The sequence below is a fragment of the Schistocerca gregaria genome, chromosome 5, assembly GCF_023897955.1.
Source record: "Schistocerca gregaria isolate iqSchGreg1 chromosome 5, iqSchGreg1.2, whole genome shotgun sequence".
NCBI lineage: Eukaryota > Metazoa > Arthropoda > Insecta > Orthoptera > Acrididae > Schistocerca > Schistocerca gregaria.
Window position 1 is genome coordinate 519,883,957 of NC_064924.1, and position 12,421 is coordinate 519,896,377.

At 40.8% G+C, this 12,421-nt stretch overlaps 1 protein-coding gene across 4 annotated transcripts in view; it reads left to right on the plus strand.

Moving 5' to 3' along the window:
- LOC126272769 (1-acylglycerol-3-phosphate O-acyltransferase ABHD5-like) overlaps nt 1–12,421 on the plus strand; it is a 111,393-nt gene that overhangs the window by 71,389 nt on the left and 27,583 nt on the right. For all 4 annotated transcript variants that reach the window (XM_049975908.1, XM_049975910.1, XM_049975907.1 and 1 more), the window contains exon 8: nt 11,171–11,357. In XM_049975908.1, coding sequence (XP_049831865.1) covers nt 11,171–11,357 — 187 coding nt within the window. The remainder of the gene's footprint in view (nt 1–11,170; nt 11,358–12,421) is intronic.

Genomic DNA, 12,421 nt, shown 5'->3' on the forward strand with positions numbered 1-12,421 from the left:
GAGGGAGCTGGAGGGATGGACAGGGAGAGGGGGGATGAGGGGGCGGGAACAGGTAGGGGGAGAAGTTTTTGAGACAAGAGAAATGGACATATGGAGGTGTGGGAAGGAGTACATAGAAAGTGGACTGGCAGATGGACTTTGAGTGAGGGTGGGAGAGATGGACACACTTGCAGGGTGGATAGGTAGAGACTGGGCAGAAGATGATCGACAGATAGAGTGGGAGTAAGAGGATATAGACATGGAGGAGCAGATAGACATTGAGATAGGGTGGAAGAGATGGGCACACATCCGGTGAGGATAAGAGAGGATAGGCAGGAGATGATTGACAGATAGGGAGAGTGCAAGCAGGAGGAGTTGGACATAGAGATAGGAGTGGAAGAGATGATCAGAGATGTGGTAAAGATAGGGAGCAGGAGGTGATGGGCAGACAGGGAGAGTGGAAGCAGAAGGAAAGTGACAGACAGTTGGGGAGAGGAGAGGTGAGGTGAGGATGGACAAAGAGGTGACAAAGGGTGGGGGAAGACAATGTGCTCAGAGAAGGAGAGGGCAGAGCTGGCAAACCAAGAGAGGAGGGAGGAAGAGATAGAGAGACAGAAAGAGTGAGGAAAAGGATATGGAAAGATGTGAGGATGCGGCAGAAAGAGGATTGGTAGGGAGGAAGAGGTGCAGAAGTGGATACAGAGAGGGGGTGGAGGAGATTTGTACAATGTATGTGGCGAAAGTGTACACGAATGAAATCTCATGGGAAGGACTGGTGTGCACTTGTTTTTGTCGGAATTTGTGCTGCAGGGAAGATGTAAAATTTAGCTATGGTATCCAGTCAAGTGGCATGATCTGTAATCCTGAAATTGCTTTGTGTCACTCCATCCCTCCTCCCCCACTCTGTATGGCTGTGGGGGTCTAACTGGCACAACAGGCCTTTTTTTTGGTTTTTCCCTCCAGGCTGCAAGTGATACGAGGCATGTCCAGAAAGTAAGTATCATTTAGGGAAAGAACTCATAAAAACATTTTTCTTTTGAACCAAAATTTATTTTAAGAAAGAGAGCATTTCTTAAGCTATTTTTCCACATAGTCGCCACCATTATTCAGCCCCCCCCCCCCTTTTTTAAATCAACTTTTCTATGCGCTCCTCATAGAAAGATACCATTAGTGAAGACTACTACTGTTGAACATGGTTTTTTGCATCATCATCACTGCAAAAGGCAGTTTCCTCCAAAATCATGCTTCAAGTTCAAGAACAAGATGTTACTCAGGTTTTGAGTGACACCAGCAAAATGGGGATGTGTGTTGTCATGAAGTAACAAAGTATCTTGTCTGAAAATTCCACACCATTTGTTTCTCAGTGTTTCACACTATTGTACTGCATTGATGGTTTCACATCTAGGAAGGAAATCACCAAGAAGAATGTTCTGTCTGTCCAGGAACACAGTGCAAATGTTTTTGTGCTTACAGCATTGTTTCGAATTGTTTTTGGGGGGATTGTGAGTGCCTCCACTCCATCGACTGTTGTTTTGATTCTGAAGTGACATAACAAACCCAACTTTTATTACTGGTCAAATTCTGTTTAAGAACTCATCTCCCTCATCACTGTATCAGATAAGAAATCTCAAGGCACTTCATTTTCTGGATGTCCATTGTGGATATTCATTTTCAAATACAGCGGGAACACAATTTGTGAAAACTGAAGCGATTTGTGACATTCTCATGCAAAACTGGCAATTTCATACAAAACAGTTTTTGAGTGTAAACTCATCCCAAAGCATTGTTATTGTGAACTGTGTGTTTTCAGGAATTTTCTTATTCACTTTCTCAACCAAACCATCGTTGACAACATTCTTCATCTCAAACATTGATTTGTCCATTATTGAATTGTCTCACCCACTTTTTCAACATTCCATCAGTCATTACATTTTTGTCATAAATCTCTACTAGTTGATGATGAACTTCATCTGGCTTAACATTCTCTGTGTTCAAAATCTGTATCACAAAATACGCTTCACAGACACTGGTTTAAACATTTTGAACGATCACTAAGAAATGTAAACATAACACAATGCAGCTGTAATGATGTTAATGGAAAGATAAAATGAACAAGAAGAATGTGAATGTGCAGAACTGCAACATTAGTGCTGTGGTGGTGGTCGAACGAAATGGTACTTACTTTATGGATACACCTCATATGTGTCAATTTTGCTAGAAATTACTTGCGGTGCTTCAGAGATGAGCTGATACGTGGCATGTGTTGCATGCTAACCCCCTCCCAAAAACACGATAGTAGATGTTAGCTATAGTTTCATCAAAATAATAAGGAAAAATTTAAATCTTTTCCCTATAAAACCTTTCCCCTTGTATTTCTCTCTCCCCTCTTCCAGCTGCGTCATCACACGATGTCTCTCCTCCATCTGCTGCCTTCTCATATCCTGTCCCTATTCCACCTGCCTCGTCACAACCTTTACTTCTTCCACTTGCCGTCTGGCAATCTGTCCTTCCACCTGCCTTCTCACAAACAGTTCATCTTCCACCTTCCATCCCCATACCCTCCTTCCACTTCTGTCTGCCTTTTTACACCTTCTCCTTCTTTCACCTGCCTCTTCACACCCGCTTCCTTTCCCCATTTGCCCACAAACCCTTTCTGTCTTCCACCTTCCTCCTACACTTTCCTCTCCTCCCCCCTCCCCTCGCTACCTTCCTCTGACCACCTCCTCTGCCCACTTCTTCATATCTTCCTCATTCTCCCTCTCTCTGTTCATCCCTTCTTCCCCCATCTATATGTCCATCCCCCCCCCCCCCCCCCCCCCCACCACCACCACCACCAATCTCTCTATCCACTTACTCTTTTTGTCTCCTACTCTCACTCTGTCTGTACAATTTCTCCCACCTCACTCTGTCCAACTCCTACATCATCTCATTTTCAAACCTATCTCCACTCCTTTGAGAGGTAGGTGGTTCTTATCCACCTTTCCAGACAGTAAGCGATGTTGTTGTTGTTCTTGTCCTCTTCAGTCCAGAGACTGACTTGATGCAGCTCTCCCTGCTACTCTATCCTGTGCAGACTTTCTCATCTAACTACTGCAGCCTACATCCCTCTGAATCTGTTTAGTGTATTCATGTCTTGGTCTCCCTCTACGATTTTTATCCTCCGTGCTACCCTCCACTACTAAATTGATGATCCCTTGATGCCTCAGAATGTGTCCTACCAATTGGTCCCTTCTTCTAGTCAGGTTGTGCCACAAATTCTTCTTTTCCCCAATTCTATTCAATACCTCCTCATTAGCTACATGATCTACCCATCTAATTTTCAGCATTCTTCTGCAGCACAACATTCCAAAAGCTTTTATTCTCTTTCTGTCTAAACTATTTATCGTCCATGTTTCACTGGCATACATGGCTACACTCCATACAAATACTTTAAGAAAAGACTTCCTTACACTTAAATCTGTACTTGGTGTTAACAAATTTCTCTTCTTCAGAAATGCTTTCCTTGTCATTGTCAGTCTTCATTTTATGTCCTCTCTACTTTGACCATCATCAGTTATTTTGCTCCCCAAATAACAAAACTTTGTTACTACCTTAAGTGTCTCATTTCCTAATCTAATTCCCTTAGCATCACTCTATTTAATTCAACTACATTCCATTATCCTTGTTTTGCTTTTGTTGATGTACATCTTATATGCTCTTTTCAAGACACTGTTTATTCTGTTCAACTGCCCTTCCAAGTCTTTGGCTGTCTCTGACAGAATTACAATGCTGTCAGTGTGATACGTGTACCAAATTTATGTGAAATCACTCTAGAGATTTAGGAGGAGATGTGGAACATATGTACCCACATCTTTAAAATATACTAGCGGAGAAACCTGACATTGGTGAGGTATTTATTTATTCCAGTCTTGTATTAGTCCACCACTTCCTCTCTCCTCCTCTCCCCTCTCTCTGTCCATCTCCTCATCCCCCTCTGTGTCCACCTTCTCCCCCCTTGTCTGTCCAACACCCCAACTGATGAGATGTTGGTGGTTTTCCCCCCTGTAGTATTTCTTCCAGATAGTAAGCAATGTATGTACAAAGTTCATCTGAAATCAATCTAGGAGGAGATGTTGAAAGTACCGAGTGATCAAAACGTCAGTATAAATTTGAAAACTGAATAAATCACGGAATAATGCAGATAGAGAGGTACAAATTGACAAACATACTTGGAATGACATGGGGTCTTATTACAACCAAAAAAATACAAACGTTCAAAAAATGTCTGACTGATGGCACTTCATCTGATCAGAATACCAATAATTAGCATAATAAAGTAAGACAAAGCAAAGACGATGTCCTTTACTGGAAATGCTCAATATGTCCACCATTATTCCTCAACAATAGCTGTAGTCGAGGAATAATGTTGTGAACAGTACTGTAAAGCAAGTCCGGAGTTAAGGTGAGGCATTGGCGTCGGATGTCGTCTTTCAGCATCCCTAGAGATGTCGGTCGATCACGATACACTTGTGACTTCAGGTAACCCCAAAGCCAATAATTGCACGGACTAAGGTCTGGGGACCTGGGAGGCCAAGCATGAAGAAAGTGGCGGTTGAGCACACAATCATCACCAAACGACTCGCGCAAGAGATCTTACACGTGTCTAGCAATACGTTTTTTTGTTCTAATAAAACCCCATGTCATTCTAAGCATGTGTGTCAATTTTTACCTCTCTATCTACATTATTATGTGGTTTATTAAGTTTTCAAATTTATACTGACTTTTTGATCACTCGGTATGTATGTGTGGTGAATGTCTGATGCTCCGTTGTTTAACACCATAAGATTCCAGAGACGATTTTAAATTTGTGTGTGGTATTCAGCCTTGTGTCTAGATCTTAGATCCCAAAACATGTTGACAAAATAATTGGCTCATTGATGCACTGGACAGCACAAAAAAGACACAAATGCGCTCTATACCTTTAAAAGTATTCCAAGTAAAGTAAATACAGAAAACAAATATTAACAGGTAATTTTTGAGAATATTTTGTCACCCTTTCTCAACAACACCCCTACCCATAGTGGTGGTGGAGATGCTTACTGCTATAGTATTTTTGTACAAATAATTAGTCACGTACCTAACAGAAATGGTTGAAATTGGTCCACATGTTCCTGAGTGTGCTTGCTTCAGGGTTGCCTCCTTTTCATCTACATCTACATTTATACTCAGCAAGCTACCCAACAGTGTGTGGCGGAGGGCACCTTACGTGCCACTGTCATTACCTCCCTTTTCTGTTCCAGTCGCGTATGGTTTGCGGGAAGAACGACTGTCGGAAAGCCTCCGTCCGCGCTCGAAGCTCTCTAATTTTACATTCGTGATCTCCTCGGGAGGTATAAGTAGGGGGAAGCAATATATTCGATACCTCATCTAGAAATGCACCCTCTCGAAACCTGGGGGAGCAAGCTACACCACGATGCAGAGCGCCTCTCTTGCAGAGTCTGCCACTTGAGTTTACTAAACATCTCCGTAACGCTATCACGGTTACCAAATAACCCTGTGACGAAATGCGCCCTCTTCTTTGGATCTTCTCTATCTCCTCCGTCAACCCGTTCTTGTACGGATCCCACACTGATGAGCAATACTCAAGTATAGGTCGAACAAGTGTTTTGTAAGCCACCTCCTTCGTTGATGGACTACATTTTCTAAGGACTCTCCCAATGAATCTCAACCTGATACATGCCTTACCAACAATTAATTTTATATGATCATTCCACTTCAAATCGTTCCATACGAATACTCCCAGATATTTTACAGAAGAAACTGCTGCCAGTGTTTGTTCCGCTATCATATAATCATACAATAAAGGATCCTTCTTTCTATGTTTTCGCAATACATTACATTTGTCTATGTTAAGGGTCATTTGCCACTCCCTGCACCAAGCGCCTATCTGCTGCAGATCTTCCTGCATTTCGCTACAATTTTCTAATGCTGCAACTTCTCTGTATACTACAGCATCATCCACGAAAAGCTGCATGGAACTTCAGACACTATCTACTAGGTCATTTATATATATTGTGAAAAGCAATGGTCATATAACACTCCCCTGTGGCACGCCAGAGGTTACTTTAACGTCTGTAGACGTCTCTCCATTGAGAAAAACATGCTGTGTTCTGTTTGCTAAAAACTTTTCAATCCAGCCACAGAGCTGGTCTGATACTCCGTAGGCTCTTACTTTGTTTATCAGGGGACAGTGCGGAACTGTATCGAACGCCTTCCGTAAGTGAAGGAAAATAGCATCTACCTGGGAGCCTGTATCTAATATTTTCTGGGTCTCATGAACAAATAAAGCGAGTTGGGTCTCACACGATCGATGTTTCCGGAATCCTTGTTGATTCCTACAGAGTAGATTCTGGGTTTCCAAAAACGACATGATATGCGAGCAGAAAACATGTTCTAAAACTCTACAACAGATCGACGTCAGAGATATAGGTCTATAGTTTTGTGCATCTGCTCTACGACCCTTCTTGAAGACTGGGACTACCTGTGCTCTTTTCCAATCATTTGGAACCTTCCGTTCCTGTAGAGACTTGGGGTACATGGCTGTTAGAAGGGGGGCAAGTTCTTTCGCGTACTCTGTATAGAATCGAATTGGTGCCTCGTCAGGTCCAGTGGACTTTTCTCTGTTTGGTGATTCCAGTTGCTTTTCTATTCCTTGGACACTTATTTTGATGTCAGCCATTTTTTCGTTTGTGCGAGGATTTAGAGAAGGAACTGCAGTGTGGTCTTCCTCTGTGAAACAGCTTTGGAAAAAGGTGTTTAGTATTTCAGCTTTACGCGTGTCATCCTCTGTTTCAATGACATCATCATCCCAGTGTCTGGATATGCTGTTTCGAGCCACTTACTGATTTAACGTAAGACCAGAACTTCCTAGGATTTTCTGTCAAGTCAGTACATAGAATTTTACTTTCGAATACACTGAACGCTTCACGCATAGCCCTCCTTACGCTAAATTTGACAGCACTTAGCTTCTGTTTGTCTGAAAGGTTTTGGCTGCGTTTAAACTTGGAGTGAAGCTCTCTTTGCTTTCACAGTGGTTTCCTAACTTTGTTGTTGAACCACGGTGGGTTTTTCGTGTCTCTCACAGTTTTACTCAGCACATACCTGTCTAAAACACATTTTACGATTGCCTTGAACTTTTTCCATAAACACTCAACATTGTCAGTGTCGGAACAGAAATTTTCATTTTGATCTGTTAGGTAGTCTGAAATCTGCCTTCTATTACTCTTGCTAAACAGATAAACCTTCCTCCCTTTTTTTATATTCCTATTAACTTCCATATTCAGGGATGCTGCAATGGCCTTATGATCACTGATTCCCTGTTCTGCACTTACAGAATTGAAAAGTTCGGGTCTGTTTGTTATCAGTATGTCCACGATGTTATCTCCACGAGTCGGTTCTCTGTTTAATTGCTCGAGGTAATTTTCGGATAGTGCACTCAATATAATGTCACTTGATGTTCTGTCCCTACCACCCGTCCTAAACATCTGAGTGTCCCAGTCTATATCTGGAAATTAGAAATCTCCACCTAAGACTATAACATGCTGAGAAAATCTATTTGAAATGTATTCCAAATTTTCTCTCAGTTGTTCTGCCACTAATACTGCTGAGTCGGGAGGTCAGTAAAAGGACCCAATTATTAATCTAGCTCGGTTGTTGAGTATAAGCTCTACCCATAATAATTCACAGGAACTATCCACTTCTACTTCACTACAGGATAAACTACTACTAACAGCGACAAACACGCCACCACCGGTTCCATGCAATCTATCCTTTCTAAACACTGTCTGTGCCTTTGTAAAAATTTCGGCAGAATTTATCTCTGGCTCTGTACCTATAACGATTTCAGCTTCGGTGCTTTCAATCAGCGCTTGAAGTTCCGGTACTTCACCAATGCAGCTCCGACAGTTTACTATTACAATACCGATTGCTGCTTGGTCCCCGCACGTCCTGACTTTGCCCCACACCCTTTGAGGCTGTTGCCCTTTGTGTACTTGCCCGAGGCCATCTAACCTAACAAACTGCCCAGTCCACGCCACATATCCCTGCTACCCGTGTAGCCGCTTGCTGCATGTAGTGGACTCCTGATCTATCCAGTGGAACCCGAAACCCCACCACCCTACGGCGCAAGTCGAGGAATCTGCAGCACTTGGCCGTTTGAAAAGTGTTACTTTAAAAAAATGGCTTTGAGCACTATGGAACTTAACGTCTAAGGTCATCAGTCCCGTAGACTTCGAACTGCTGAAACCTAACTAACCTAAGGACATCACACACATCCATGCCCGAGGCAGGATTCGAACCTGCGACTGTAGCAGCAGCGCGGTTCCGGACTGAAGTGCCTAGAACTGCCCGGTCACAATGTTACTTTCAAAGTATATTTAATTTTATGCAATATGAGTTATGTTCATGTGTGAACGTGCTTCGAATTTCTTAAATCACAGAGCTTTTGGTTTTCATTTAAAGCTTAACACTTTGAGGGCTAGTCACTTAGAATAATTTCGAGCCCAGAAGACAAGACATTTAAGTCATTACTTAAAATTTTACTGGCACATTTGTGTGAGATATCGAAGTGTAACACCTGCAAAAAAGACATATTATATGTGTAACTTTAGCTTTTCTTGTAGCTACTCTATGTACATAAATTTAAACCATGAACTTCTCCTTGTGTGTTCGCATTACTTAACAGTGATGTTGCTACAGGCTGTCTACTTCACGTATCCTGTGCTCTAAATCACTACTTTTACATGCCAACACATCTTTCGAAAGACGAAAACCGAGTTTCGGAAACCGTTTTTTGCTGTCGTGTTTACATGTTAAGGTCTGAAGCAGATTTTCTAGCCCAGTTAACTACGGTGCCTGTGGAAAACAGCAGATGTAGTTTATGATTTAGTCAGCACCGTCGCTATTTCTGTTCAGTTAGACGAGGTGTAAACAGCTCCGGTCTAATATTTCTACTTATCCTTCACTGTACAAAAAGCCACTCCGTCAATGTTAGTAGAATTTTTTAAAAACAAGACGAAACCTGACAGCCCAAGCATGCTTCTATACTGACAGGCTTTACATGGCAGCAAAAATTGCATGGTGATCTCAATTTCAATGCTTCGGAAACAAACATTCTGTGCTTGGCGGGAATAGACTTTATACAGGGTGTACATAAAGTCCAGGAACACTTTCAATTATTTACTGCACAAGGACTAAACATTGTACAGATGTCATACATATCACATTTTGTTGAGAAACTCTGAAATTTTTTTTTGCATACATTCGATATGAGAACCATGAGTGACCTGCAGACGTCAATACAGTAATCGAATTCTTGCCATACCCATCCCAGCGTGGCATTGTCGACTGTGGCAGTTGCTTCCCATATTCTCTCCCGGAGCTCTGCTACATCATGTCCAGATCTTTAATGTGCCCCCACAGAAAAAAGTCACACGGCCTGAGATCTGGTGATTGGGGATGCCATTTCATTAAACGGCTGTCCCCTTGTGTAGCACGGCCGCTCTATCGATATGGCAGCTCCATATTCAGGTACCCACGAACTTACCAGATTATGCCTTTGGTAGTATACATGAAAACAAACTTTCAGGATTTCTCTTCATAATGACCTATGTATGATATCTGTACAATGTTTGGTTCTTGTGCAATATATTGAAAGTGTTCCTGGACTTTATGTGCACCCAGTACCTACGTCAGCGTATAAAACCTTAACCATGTAAAGGATTGATAAGTTTTACGACCCCTATGGAAAGTATACTGTCAAGTAAGACAGGAAAAGTGTATTTTCACCAGGGCAAAAGTTTATTTTTTAACTGTTAAAAACCCAGAATTTTTTTTTTTCTTTGTCCACTTATACACCCTGAAACAGAAACATCTGTGGTAAAAATTACTAGTTTCCTGAAGTTTTTTGACATTAATTATAGTCATTAGCAAATTCAAAAATAGAGTTAATTTATGATAAATATGGATAATATGTACTCCTCTTTAAGAAAAAACTAATTGTAACACAACGTGTTAGATACAATATCTGCTACAGCAACTAAATCGCAAATGCTGATTTACTGCTAATTAGATATGCACAGGACAAAGGTAATTTGTGAAATTTCCAAAAAGTGCACATTAATTTGAATCCATATACAATGCAATTCTTAGTGGTCTATTCTTTGACAGTAACTGTGAATCATGAATGCTGATTTGCTATGAAATAAGTTATCCAAAACACACAGGCTGGTAACTTACAAAAATGTGGTTTTGTAAACATCTGAAAATTCTTTTAAAAAAAACTTTTACTCTTGTAATTATACAATAAGGTTAGCTAATGATTGTTATGAGCAAAGATAGGCCTACTGTTCTCAAAAATTTTGAAACAGCACAAATAAGTTTCAGCCTACAATTGATGCTAACAGTAAGAGGTTATCGCTGCACTCGGAAACGTTCAAAATTTCACAATTCACACAGTTCAAATGGGTATTGATACAATAAAGAAAGATTACGTCAAAATGAAGAAAACACTGAAATACGCAAATCTAGAATTTCGAATCATCACACAAATCTTGCACATGCAGTCTCTCACAAAGTAAAATTCCAAAGTTGGCTTTTACATGTAAATAAACATGTGAATTGCACAGATTTTTTACTTAGCTGTTTCTGTCCCAAGTTGTACACTGATGCGCCAAAGAAGACGCTTTAGCGTGAGCTTATCTCAATCAAAACAGCAAAAACGTGCAGCACCAATGATGCACCCGTGACCCTGTATCTAGAGGCAGCAACACTAACCACAAGATCACAAGCTGTGGACATATATTATAATAATGTCCTATCCTCATAGACCACCTGTCCTATCCTCATAAAGCATATACATTCTGTGTGTTGTGTATTTTGAGCTATTGATTTGTAATGTATTACATTGGAAATTCCTATATCTTTGTGAGATGATCATTGAATGAAATAATAATAATAATAATAATAATAGTGAAAAGGAATATTATGTATTGCTGTTTGGTCAAAAAAATTTAATTTTCCATCATGTATTAGTTACCTCACTATCGTTAATGTTTGGTCTATTATCAGATTATTTACTTTGTACATATAGATCCAAGTTTGTTTTTGTCGCGTCGTTGTTAAGCTCTAATCCATTTGTTAATTTTGTTTTCAGTGGTGAAGCAGCCTTCCATTCAATGATGTTTGGGTTTGGATGGGCAAAGAATCCAATGATAAAACGAATACATTTGTTGCCTCCTGAGATTCCTGTTACAGTCATATATGGTTCAAGATCTTGGATCCAGAACAATACAGGAGAAGCAATTCGAAATGCATGCCCTAACTCATATGTTAGTGTACAGGTATGTCATGCACATAAACTTAGTTATGCCATTTATCAAGAAAATTGCAACACCATTTGAACACAGAGTAAGTACAATACTGCTAAATGTGCTGATGGAAATTACTGTCATCCTGTAAGAAATCTAGAGTAATTAATACGTAATTTCTCACTTACAAATGCAATATTGATGCCTTAGTCAATTCTCTGTCAATCAGCAGCCAAATAAATATATTTTGATAATCTGTTGCTGCTGCCTTAGTAAGTTCCACAGAGGCAAACTGTTGTGTTAAAGTGTCATATAAAATGTCCTACATATTGTCCCACATAAAACCAGGACACCGTATGCTCGAGATTCAAGTAATAGTGAACTAACTGAAAAAGAAAGACATAGTTACCTGTTTAAAAGAGATGCTGGAACTTGTGGTTGTGGGCATCTTGGCATCGTGACTTAGTGTGATGACTTTACCAGCAACAAACCGTAATTCTGTTGGCATGATGTTATTAATTTCTCTAGTAATGTTCCATTTAAGAGTGTCTATTGGGTGAGGATTGTGTGCATGCACTTTGCTCTTTGGTGTGCCCTATAAATAACAATCACAGGTAACAGGGACCTGGGGGGGGGGGGGGGGGGGGGGGCAGAGGCCTCTACTGACAAGTCTATCCTCATGAACCTGTTAGTGATGTGGGCCATACTTTGTTTGGATGTGTGCACAGTTGCCCCATCGTGTTGGAATACTGCATACAGCTTCTCCACATTTGTTAATTGTGCACAGAAAGAGAGAAAGAAAGATCTCTAGATATCTGGCACTGTTTAAAGTGCAATTGAAAAATATGGGGCCAATAATGCATATGCATGAAAACACACCAACCTATCTCCTCTGAGTGGAGAAGTTCTTCATGCAGGCTATGTGGGTTGTCCTGTGACTAGTATCTGCAATTCTGAGTTTACGTAACCCGCCAAGAGAAACCAGGCCTCATCTGAAATGAAGGAGAGCAAGGGTTCCAAGTAACTGTTAGCAATTGGTGTTAACCAGTTACAATAATGAACGCTTGGTTCTCACTGGTCCACAAATTTCAACTCTT